The sequence below is a fragment of the Bactrocera tryoni genome, chromosome 5 (assembly GCF_016617805.1).
Source record: "Bactrocera tryoni isolate S06 chromosome 5, CSIRO_BtryS06_freeze2, whole genome shotgun sequence".
Taxonomy (NCBI): domain Eukaryota; kingdom Metazoa; phylum Arthropoda; class Insecta; order Diptera; family Tephritidae; genus Bactrocera; species Bactrocera tryoni.
In genome coordinates, this window is record NC_052503.1 from 28280361 (window position 1) to 28292840 (window position 12480).

The 12480-nt window shown below is 36.6% G+C and overlaps 1 protein-coding gene across 1 annotated transcript; it reads left to right on the forward strand.

Annotated features, from left to right (window-relative positions):
* Positions 1–218: 218 nt before the first annotated feature.
* On the forward strand, positions 219–10764 carry LOC120777460 (G-protein coupled receptor Mth2-like). The gene is made up of 10 exons (XM_040108783.1): positions 219–296; positions 5264–5815; positions 5876–6029; positions 6254–6439; positions 7086–7337; positions 7682–7853; positions 7920–8114; positions 8182–8303; positions 8577–8647; positions 10655–10764. The coding sequence occupies exons 2-8, from the start codon at positions 5300–5302 to the stop codon at positions 8291–8293; spliced, it is 1587 nt and encodes a 528-aa protein (XP_039964717.1). The 5' UTR covers positions 219–296; positions 5264–5299; the 3' UTR covers positions 8294–8303; positions 8577–8647; positions 10655–10764.
* Positions 10765–12480: the final 1716 nt, after the last annotated feature.

Below are 12480 nucleotides of genomic sequence, written 5' to 3' on the forward strand. Positions count from 1 at the left end.
TTTGCATTGACATTTTGGAGGCGTAAATTTCGTACATATTGTCTATTTGTGCGTGTGCGTGTGTGATATTTTCCTTTTAATGGTTTAATTACCTGCACACTCACACACTTACAAGGCATATACTGATTTTTAAGCACACCGCTGTGTTTGTTAGCATTTATTCGGTGCCACAGCCTTTGTTCTTCGATTCCCAAAGAACATCGGCAGTTCGCGTTCACCACTTGTTGGGCACGCCAGCAATTATCGTGTCGTGGCGACTTCGTTGTTTCATTCAAATCAAATTCATTTAGCTTCGAGTAAGTTAAGCATAATAAATGTTTATTGGAAAACTTGAATTGGGTTGACAAAAATAAATCACATGTTGTTGTTGTTCTTAATTTGTGTACATTAAAAGATAAATGAGTTTTTTGGCTTTTAATACAAACAAAGTGCTTGAAATTGTGTCAATAGTAACATTTTCATATATGTACTACACTATGCGTTTGTATAAAGTGGCTGCATAAAGCTAAAGAGCGTCGTTGTCTCTTACTTTGAAAGAATCTCTTTGATATTTCCTCATTTGTGCTGTGTTAAGACTTGTTGCTTTATTTATATGTTTGTATCTGTGTGTTTTGCGGTTCAAGTGATCCGGTAATTTAAAAAAAATGAGAAGAAATTCAAAGGATTAGCAAAAATTGTTAATCGTTTTTAGTGTGAGGAAAAGAAAGTGCCGTCAAATGCGTGAAATTCCTCCCTTAATGTAAAAAATACAAGAAAATGTCTTTTTGAGAAAAATTTGTTTATGAAAAAATTCTAGGAACTGTTATCTGAATCTGATCTAATTTATTTTTTTTTAATGGGTGCTTTTCGAAATGAATATGAGAATAAGTTCTTCTTCTTCTTAATTGGCGTAGACACCCCTTACGCGATTATAGCCGAGTTAACAACAGCGTTCCAGTCGTTTCTTCTTTTCGCTACGTAGCGCCATATTCCAAGCGAAGCCAGGTCTTTCTACACTTGGTTCATCCAACTGAGTGGAGGTCTTCCTCTTCCTCTGCTTCACCCGGCGGGTGAGAATAAGTTGGCTATTTAAAAAATACTAAAAAGACACTTTTTGGGATGGCCTTCAGCTCCTTCAGCGAATTCGGTTTTATCTCTACGATGAACTCAAAAAGTGTTCCACGGAGCGGCAATTTCAGTTTGGCGAACAAGAAAAAATCCTACGGAGCCAATTCTGGTGAATACGGTGGTTGATCAATAGCATTCATTGTGTTTTTGGCGTTAAATTTGGTCACAATCGTGGTTCAATTCGATGATAATTATCATTGTGTAGAATCCATGAGTTGTTCTTCCACAATTTCCGTTGTTTTCGACGGATTTTCTTACAAAAACGTCTCAATACGACTAAATAGAACTCCTTTTTGACCGTCTGCTCACCCAGAAGAAATTTATGATGCATCAAAACTCAAATATTGAAAAAAATAATGAGCATCACCTTGATTTTTGAGCGGCTTCGGCGTGGTTTTTTGGGTTTCGGCAAGTTTTTTTTTCCCTTTATTCCGATGATTGTTGACTTGTTTGCATGTTAAACTCATAAACCAGTGTCTCATCAGCAGTTATAATGTTCTTCATGAATGTGGGATCGGAATGCGCACGATCAAGCATACCCACAGAGACCTGTATACGATACCTTTTTTTTAAGAAAATTCAGCTTTTTCGGGATGAGTCGAGAACGCGTTTCATACCCAAAATATTCACCAAAATCATTCGAACAGATTCCAGAGGGATGGCTTCTCACTAACACTAGCCTGTCGATTTTCACTTCACTTTCTTATATTTTCTTCAGTTGAAGAGGTCGAAGGTCGTCCTGAACGAGGTATATCTCTCGACCGTCTTTGAAGGCTTTGTACCACATGTAGACTTGGGATTTTGATAAAACTAAATCACCGAAAGCCTTTTCCAACATTCGCAACGATTTCGCACAAGAAATTATATCTCTCGACCGTCTTTGAAGGCTTTGTACCACATGTAGACTTGGGATTTTGATAAAACTAAATCACCGAAAGCCTTTTCCAACATTCGCAACGATTTCGCACAAGAAATTTGATTATAAATACAAAATTTGAGATAAATTCTTTGTTCGATATTTTTATCCATAAAAATCACAACGCACTACTGAGGTGTCCCGACTTATGTAAGCAGCTGCTGTAAACAAACTGGTTGACAGATCGGATTCATATCTGGCATTGTAATTAATGACAGTGTTACCTATTTTATTGGAATATCATTTAGCCGGGGAATTTAATTAAAATTTCCGTGTGTTTTTTATCTCAATATACATACATATATGAACGTATCATTCAGCGAAAGTGTAGGCCGGTGTACTGTCACAGTAAAACTCAATGGATGGATCTATAAATTCGACTAATACAGCCTCTTGCCCGTTTTTTCGTCTCCAGGTAGTCGATGAAATAGACTTCACATTGTGAATCCAGTAAATAGTGACTATATTCTTTCCGGCCATTAGGAAAATCTTTGCCTTCGCAACAGGTTCCCTGGACGAAGACTTTTTGTTTTGACTAATCCTTTTTTGGATTATGGGATATCGGATGATGGAGCACATATCGCTTTGCCCTCAATTTAGTTTTGATTTGTCGTTCAGGCTGTTCGTCTTTTAGATCTGTTGTTCGTTTATCCGGACTTGAGTGAAATTGAGATATCTGGATAAAGCTCTAATAGATTTGGTAAAGGTTGGGGTTTGATTCGTAAATAACGGGTCTTTTTTTGGACGTGTGATATTCAACGAGGCAATACTTTTTTGAAGTTGGTCTCTTTGCAAAATTTGCAAATCGTGCAAATATATTACAAAAATAGTAGTTCGAAAAAAATAGAAAATTATGTTTTGCGATGAAGCTCATTTTTGATTGAATGGATAAGTTAATAAAATGTTGCCTTTGGCGTGATGACAATCCACAAGCCATTGATGAGGAGTCAATAGTCAAATAGTCACTTTTTGTTGTGCTCTACGGACAGAGGGAATCACTGGTCTATACTTCTTCACAAATGAAACAGGCAATGCAATTACAGTCAATGGAAAACGCTATAGAGCTATGATTAATGCCTTTTCGTGGCTGAATTGGAGCATGTGGATGACCCTTGGTTTCATCAAGATGGCGCTATGTGCCGTACAGTCAATGAAAGTATCAATTTATTGAAGGTAACTTTTGGTGAGCGTATTATCTCATATCGTGAGCCTGTGGCGTGGTCCCCAAGATCATATAATTAGCACCGCTGGACTACTTTTGGTAGGATTATGTGAAGTCGCTTGTCCACAGAGATAAGCGCGGCTCGATTGACGATTTGGAACATCATATTCCGCATGTTATTGCTGAAATACGGCTTCATTTGCTGCAAAAAGTGGTCGAAAATTATGCCTCTCGATTGAAATTTATTCGAACAAGTCGCGGCGATCACTTGTCCGCAATTCTTTGTAAAACACAATGGCAAACACTTATCTCTGTAATAAAGCTAAATTCTTGGCCATAATATTAACATCAGTAAGTTGATGAATTTATTCCCATATACTCAATAAATCGGTAATTTTTTGAATATTTTAAGTTACTCTAAATAACACAAAATGCGCTAGTATGTCAAAACGTTCATGAGTATTTATATTCATTCATAATAATTTTTTTCATTGAGTTATAAAATTCATAAGAAATAAAAAATTTTCCCAAAAATAATCAAACTTTAACTGTTAATATCTTTTAAACGGTTGAGTTTACGAAAAAGTCGTGGAGACCTTTTTTATAGAGCATTCAATTTCCTAAAAAATCTAAGGAACAAAATATTTTTTCAAGTAGTTGGAAGCGAGATATAAATTTTTCTATCTGATAATAAGAAAAAATAGAAAACTGTATGTAGGAGGACCTTACCGTTACAATTTGGAACTCATGCTTGGAGAGGCTTTCATAGAAGTGTCTAGGAACCTATTTTCCGAGTACCAAACGAAAAAAAAAATTTTTTTTGAATCACCCTAATATGTATAGTGCTTTCAATATGTGCATCACAAAGGTGTGAAAACTCATACGTTTGATTACATTAAAAAATATTTAAAATTAGTATTGTTGGGGAAAAATTCTTAGAAATTAATGGAAAGATATAAATAGTTTCTGGTTCAGTAAGAATGTGGTTGATATAACAAGAATAAATGTGGATAATACGAAAACGTACAGGTAAAATTATGTGCAAATAAAATTTCTCTATATATATACATACATATTATATTGTACATATATTTATATGCATAATATAAATATACACATATTTTATTAGTCATGGAACCAACCATAAATTACTTTAATCCCCACAAGAAACGACACACCTATAGAATACCTTTTTTTATTGGTGTTAATTTTAAATATATTTGGGAGATAAAAAAGAATAGAAGGCATAAAGTACAAAAAAAAAATAATTTTAAATCTGAGCAAATTTGTCGCGGACTGACAAAAATACTATATTATCGCAAGCATGCCAACGATTAGTCCAATTTTTCATACACTTGTTACAAACCACAGCTGGGATGGCCTTAAGTGCCTTCAGCGAATTTTGGTCTTTAAGGTTTCGGCTCATTTTAAGAGCATCATTTTACATTTGCTGACAGTTTTGACCTCATATTTGCAAGCCCACGTCCTGTAGGAAATACAGATGCGTTTAATGAATGAATGTCCTAAGCTAAATTGTTCATGCTGTCTTTTCTGACCTCTACTCGAGATCGTGTTTCGACAGATTGAGGTCTTTTTGTAAGAATCTAGCGTTGACACGTTTCATGACCAAAACATTCACCTGAATAGTTGAGTCGATCCATAAAAGATGCTGATATCCTCTGCTAAGTCTCTGATGCCAATGAGACGATTTTGAAGCACTGTTTCTTCAACTTTATACGAATTATCGTTTATAACAGAGGTAGATGGACGACTCTCATGAGGCAAGTTTTGAATTGAAAGTAAAACTTGAATATGAAAACGAAGCTGCCAGTTTATTAGTCATCACTTAACTTTTACAACCACTTACTCTGAATGGACATTTGCTTAATGAATGCGTAACACTGCCAAAGGTCACATTTTGAAGACCATAAGTTCACATAATGTGGGCGTCACGTGAATGAATTTCATTAACGATTCAACATAAGTTCTGGGGAATCCAGATGTGTCACAGCAGCATACAAGCCCTATACATACAAAGATATGCGAATTAAGAAACATTTTATCTTTTATTATCTCAGCATTTCCCAGAATTTGACGCTTCTCAAACAATACTAATGTTTGGCCAAATCTCTTTACTACTCTTTGGAGTATGCCTACTCTTTGGTAATGCACGAAGTGCGTTGTCAGAGATACCCAATTGCGTCTTTGAAGACACGGTCAACTTGACAGCCAGCACCAAATTCGGCAATGGCTCATACCTCCATGAGGGACTGTTGGTGCCGGCACATTTGACTGGCCGATATGACTATATCGAGTTGTATGATGGTGAACGTAAGCGAGTGGAGCTACACGTACGCGGTTGTGTGTGTAAACTGAAGAAGTGTGTGAGATTCTGCTGTCATCCCAGAGCGGATATGTACCGGTCAAGTAAAGACTCACAGTCGCTCTGTGCTGAAGAGCTGAATGAAGAGCTCAAATACTCACCGTACGTAAACGTTACGCTACATAACAGTAGTCGCGTCATGATGCATGTGCTGGATGAGTTTGTCGTGCAGCAGGGGATACCATGCGCAGGTGGCTATATGCTAATGCCACATATATACGCAGAGGATCAGTGGGAGTTGCGAGAGGTAAAAAGTGTAATTTAATTTTATTTGCTAAATATATTTTTATTTATAAACATTTCATAGGATGGTACTTTATATCGCCTAGCTGACGCGAAGAACTTATCTAGACGTGAGTATTGCCTGCAATCGATCCCAGTTGGAGACACATATGTACTAAATCCAATGAACTGTCCCATAATCTACGAGGCACCTCCAACACTTATGCTGAATACGTTAAGTAAGTATAGTAAGCGAGGCAGAGAATGAGAGGAAGAGAGTAAAAATGAGTGAAAAAGAGTAAGAATGAGAGCAATAGAGTATGAATGAGAGAGAAAGAAAAAGTGAATGAGAACGAGAGGGCGGGAGCAAGAGAGAAAGAGAGCGATTGAGAGTTAGAGAGAAAGAGAGAGCCCATTTTCGGTTTTAAAAAATTATAAAAAAAAAAATTTTGTTTCTTTCCAGTTATGCTGATTTCGGCGCCATTTCTCTATATAACCATCCTAGTTTATTGGCTAATTCCGGAATTGTGGAACTTGCATACCAAGTGCCTAATTTGTTATCTGATTTCATTAGCTATTGGCACGACGTTGATTGTAATGGTCAATATGCGAGGAGATAGCTATGAAAATACTATTTGCGCTATTATTGGTGAGTTTTTTCATTCCTCTGTAGTTTAGTGATATACATATCTATATTTAAAATACATATATCTGATGGATCAACGAGTAATTCAATGGATGCAGGGTCATGTGTTTCGCCAGAAGATTATAGAGCTATATAAAAAAAATCATTTTAAAATGTTTATGGAACCAGATCCAGAATAAGGGCATGAACCAATGCGCGTTTCTTGTCGGAGAATGGAGCTGAATTCTCAAAAAATCATATAATTAGTAATTATAATTAAAGCTTTATATATAAGGTTAAGTGAGTGGGGCTTTCAATGTAGTCATAAAATGGTGAACAAGCTGCTGTCTAAACTATTCCTACTTCCTACTTCAAATGTCGATCGAAGACATTCATTTGGAGTGCGGCTTTCTCTCTCCTGACTCAAAATCTCTCACAGTTTACACCTAGCAACGAGAAAAGACTCCTGAAAAAAATAGGTTAATTACACTCAAGGTTACCTAAGCACCTAAGCCTTGTAGGATTTCAGATTATATGCAGCAGAGGCAAACAACGGGACACCACCGAATAGATTCATGCGGGAAAAAGATTGTGTCCTTGCAATAAATGTTAAATCTCAAAAAACGATATAAAAAGCTATATATTAATATATTTTTTTTCTTTTCGCTAGGTTTCGTCGCCTACTATTTTATTACAGCCGGATTTTTCTGGCTCAATGTGGTATGCTACGATGTTTGGCAAAATTTCTGCCGCTCCAAAGGCAATGTACAACATTTGTCTCAACGAAAACAATTTATGTATTATTCTCTCTATGGTTGGGGATTACCAGCGCTAATGACCGTCCTCACCATGGGTTTGCAGTATTCAAATCTACCAATCTACTTAAAGTCGGGTATTGGATATTCACACTGCTGGCTAAAGAGTAAGTTAATATGAACGAATAAAATTGAAAAATTGAGCGAAATTTTTGTGTGACGTCACTCTAGCAATACAGACTGGCTGATAAGAAAAATTAATTCTAATAACTTTTGGTGAACATCGTCTTAAACTAAAACCTTAACCTTTCATGCGTTTCTTCAACCTTGAATGTTGAGTAAATGTATCTGCAGCAAAATTAAATCGCTAAGTGACGTCAGCAAAAGCGCTGTTGTCGACCAAAACCATTATGAACCGATTAACGGTGCGAGAAATAGCTTAACTGTTATACTATCTGCTTAAAAAAAATATATATAAATGTTATTAAATGTATATTCTTCTCTCATAAAGCTGACGACTGGTCCGCTATGATCTATTTCTATGGACCATGCCTGCTGCTCATAATTTTCAACATTGCCATATTCGTTTTGACCATAAAAAAGATATATAAAATGAGAAGTGAAATGCATACATCGGTTGAGAGCAAAGATAGCAGACGAAAATTGCGTTCGCATAAGAATAAGTGAGTCTCCTCTTGGTTTTTATCGTTACTTTATTGTATAAATACGAATGTTTTATTATATTCCAGTCTTTGGCTCTTCTTTCGCCTCTTCACTGTCATGGGTATCGGCTGGCTGTTGGAGATAATCGGGTATATGGTGGGCAATAATAGTGATTACACGATTTTCTTTCAAATCGCAGATGTCTACAATGCTGCACAGGGCCTGATCATTTTTGCCATTCTGGTGTTGAAGAAGAAAGTGCTGTTGCTCATAAAGAAAAGGTAACAAACATATGAACTTTCAATAAATTGGCAATATAAAACGTTTTTATTGGATGCTGCGCTAAAGAATTCTGTGCACGAAGAGTTCGGACGCCACAGTTTCTGCCGAATCGCAGTGCTCTGAAGAAGAGATAGCCTTGCGAAGTATGACAAACGAAGTTCCACAGATTTTGAAATAAACGAAAATGGGTAAAAACAAACGTTTTCTAGTACCGTTATTTGTGTTATATGCTGTTTTATGGTGGTTTGTTTGCATTATGGTTGCTTGCTCTCTTGGGGGTTTTGGGGTTTCGCGTTTCTTTAATCAATGTATGCCTAGTGTTATGACTAACCCATACTTTTTCACATTAAAATATAATGCATGGTTCACACATCAACTACTTTTTAAATATGTATTTAACCTTCTGATTCCTGAATTTTTGCATTACTATTATTTTAATTTAAATATTACTCCATTTTTAGGCCATATCAAACGAAGTGTATTATCAAAGTGGATTCTCCAAATCGAATGCAGTTTCCTGCGTCCTTATTGTGTGAGTATATTTCATTGTTTTTGCTGTTTTCGGTATTAAAAGTGCTTAGTTTGACAAAATTTTTGTCTGCACAACCTTTTTAATGAAGTAGGAGATCTTTCCCAGATTCTTTTTTCGCTCTTATCAACTGCAATTAGATTTTGAGATTTAAGATTGGCATCCTTTTAACTTTTCGTTTCGGTATACAGTTTTTAGAATGGTCATTGAAAAATCTTATAAGCAATGGTGAGTCGGAGTACGTGTGAATTGCTGCCTAACCCTTAGCGCATATTTTGCTTATTGACGAAGCCATTCAGCCAGAAATAAGCCTCATTGCTGAAGATGATATTTCGATGAAAATCCGAATCATTTTCAATCAAATTCCAGTTGTTGCTCAGCCCAGTTCACGAACATACGACGATTTTGGTGGTCAAGCGGCTTTAGTGCTTCCGTCAATTTAATCTTGTAAGGATGTAGGCCAAGATCTTTTCGCAAAATATGCCACAACGACGTCACAGAGATTTCCAATGCTTGAGAATGACGTGTGTGAGACTGAATTGAGTCTTCCTCTATTGATGCACTGTCGGCAGTAATATTCTCTTCTTTGTCACACTGGCACGGGAACATTTTGTGGACCGATCGTCCGATTTTACATGCCCGGCCTAGATCTAATATATTAGGTTGTCAAATATCTCCCGTTCGCTTTTGTCTTTTGAATTTCGCGGCTATGTGTAAAGCCCTACAGAGCTCGTATCTGGCAATACTCTACATCTTTGAAAGGTCTTAACATAACCTAAAAAGCGACGCCATGCATGATTAGTTTTCAACATTTAACATGGAGTTCACTAACGCCGAAATTCGCGCACAAAAAAGCTTGATGTTTCGGTGCCGCATGATTTGACGCAAACAAACCTTCTGGACCGCTTGCAATATGCTGCTGAAACGGAACGAACTCGATCCATTTTTGAAGCGGACGGTGACTGGCGACGAAAAATGGCTCACATATGACAATATCAAGCGAAAACGGTCGTGGTCGAAGGCCGGTGAATCGTCCCAAATAGTGGCCAAGCCGGTATTGACGGCCAGGAAGGTTTTGCTATGTGTTTGGTGGAATTGGAAAGGAATCATCCACTATGAGCTGCTCCAATATGGCCAGATGCTTAATTCTACCATCTACTGCGAAAACTGAACCGCTTGAAGCAGGCGATCGACCAGAAGCGTCCAGAATTGGCCAACAGGAAGGGTGTAGTGTTCCACCAGGACATCGCCAGACCAAAGTTGATGACTCGTCAGAAGCTACGGGAGCTGGGATCGGATTTATCGCATCCACCATATAGCCCGGACATAGCGTCAAGTGAACCTGTTCCTGTTCATGGCAAACGCCCTTGTTGGTGTAAAGTTGAACTCAAAAGGGGCTTGTGAAAAGTGGCTGTCTGAGTTCTTCGCAAATAAGGAGGGGGGGTATTATGAAGTTGCCGTCTAGATGGAAACAGATTATCGAACGAAACGGCGCATATTTGAACTAAATCCGATCACTGCAACATTTTTTATAAAGCATTGAATAAAGAGCAAAAAAGCGGAAGGGAGATTTTTGACAATCTACTATTTGCCAGGTTATGATCGAAGCAACAATATTTCTATTATAGAAACTGCCTCTTCAAAATGCAAGTGAATATATTTTCTTAATAGAAAACGCTCTCTTTTGCTTCTGTAAGCTGGATTCTTGGCACACTTTCTATTGTAATTGTGGTTCTCAAGTAGATGAGACTATCTCTAGTTGATTAAGTGGAGGAGTAGTTGAGGATGTGTATCATTTTCTCAAAAGTTGTATGACAACTAGAATCTGAATTGGTCATAAAATAAAAATAAAAATTAGTCTTTAAAATTAGAATAACACACTGAATTATCAAGAAAGATTTTTTATAAATACCCTCTAGTTTGGGAAAGTAGGAAGTATATACTTTTTGTAATTCCTCTTGATACTGATAAACGCCCATTCTTACTTTTTTTATTTTTATTTTTTTCTAGAGAATGTTGGAAACTCGAAACTGAATCTTGGAAATGAAGAGATTAAACATATTTATTAAGCTATTTTAATTTATTTTGAATTTCGTAAGCATTAAGTGGATTTTTTGTGTTTATTTTTAAGTGCACTTTTATTTTATACCGAGTTTAACATACATTAATACATATGTACACAGACTATGATTAATAATGTGACTTGTTGCCGGGTCCGTTATCAAGGCAGTGAAACTTAAAAACTTGCAAAATAACAAATTAAAGAGGAAGTAAAAACGAAAAATAAGTATACCATTATTATTATTATTATTGCTATTTTTTTAATATTTGTAAAATCCGAAATACAGGTTATGAGTGCTAATTGTAAATTCAGATAAATATTGGGTAAGCGAAAAAGTCTTTTCGTATTTCTAATCAAACTTCAGCATGTTTTTTTATATTTATAATAATAAATAAATTGACAAATATGTACCATTTTAGTCGGCCACTGTTAGCCATTTTTCCGCTAGAGACAAATTTCACTGCTGGCTTGCGTGCCATTCTTTCTTTTTTTTATACGAAAATTCATTTTTCATTTTTCCCCAAATTTTATTTTGGCTAAATGAAGCTTAAAACCTCACCTTTCAAACATTATATAGTGAGACACAATGTGGTTGGTAGCAGTGGAGAGCACCTATTGACAAAATACGAAAAGACTTTTCCGACTACCATATATACCATCCAGCAACCGATGAGTCGACGTTACGAGTTTTCGAGAGAAAAGTTCTGCGAAAGATTTATGGTCCTTTGCGCATTGGCCACGGCGAATATCGCATTCGATGGAACGATGAGCTGTACGAGATATACATATATGCGACGACATTGACATAGTTCAGCGAATTAAAAGACAGCGGCTACGCTGGCTAGGTCATGTTGTCCGGATGGACGAAAACACTTGGAATATCCAATTGGCGCCACGTAGCGAAAAAAAAGAAACGACTGGCGCGCTGTCTTTAACTCGGCTATAATCGCGTAAGCGGTGTTTACGCCAATTAAGAAGAAGATATATACCATCTGATCATATTTGATTCGGATTAGTACATTTAAACTGTCCCTGCATGTCTGATCTTCATAATTCATCTCTGATTATGATATACTACTGTGGGCAAAAAATAGTAAGACTTGTTAATTTAAATTTCGATCGAAAACACATTCGTCGAAATATTATTTTCAATGTTGATATGACTGACAGTGACATCTGTGCCAAATGTCAAATCAAAACAATTATTATTGTTTAATATATGTACGTTTGTCTTTCAGAAGTTCACAAAGTGCATTCGGCGATCTTTACGATGAGTGAAATTATTCAACAAAGAAGTTCCATTAAATTTTATGAGCAGAATCACATTTTTAGGTGCCGAGACGTTCAGAATGTTGGAAAATGCCTTCGGTGATAGACAATTTTTTAGGAACATATTTCCATTCAAGGGTGATACACAGATTATAGTGGCCGTCGAATTTTTCGATACCATTTTTGTAGTACGATTTGTCCATTAGCTTCAAAACAGGCTACAGTTTTGGCGATAACTTCTTCATTCGATGAAAATTTCTTCACAGCGGGCATTCTTTTGAGATCTCAGAAATAGTCGCTGGGACTAGATCTGGAGAATACGGTGGATGCGGAGGCAATTCGAAGCACAATTCATGGATTTTTGCCATCGTTTTATCAGACTTGTGAGACGGTGCCTTGTCTTCGTGAAACAGTACATTCTTTTTATTTAAAGGCGGTCGTTTTTCGGCGATTTCGTTCTTCGAATGGTTCAATAACGCTATATAATAGTCTTTTTTGATAGTTC

What these genes read in the sequence shown, in the direction of transcription:
- LOC120777460 (XM_040108783.1), top strand. Translation starts at nt 5,300, where the DNA reads ATGTTTGGCCAAATCTCTTTACTACTCTTTGGAGTATGCCTACTCTTT. An exon ending in ATCAGTGGGAGTTGCGAGAG is followed by an intron (nt 5,816 to 5,875) that starts GTAAAAAGTGTA and finishes AACATTTCATAG; the next exon opens with GATGGTACTTTATATCGCCT. An exon ending in TTCACACTGCTGGCTAAAGA is followed by an intron (nt 7,338 to 7,681) that starts GTAAGTTAATAT and finishes TCTCTCATAAAG; the next exon opens with CTGACGACTGGTCCGCTATG.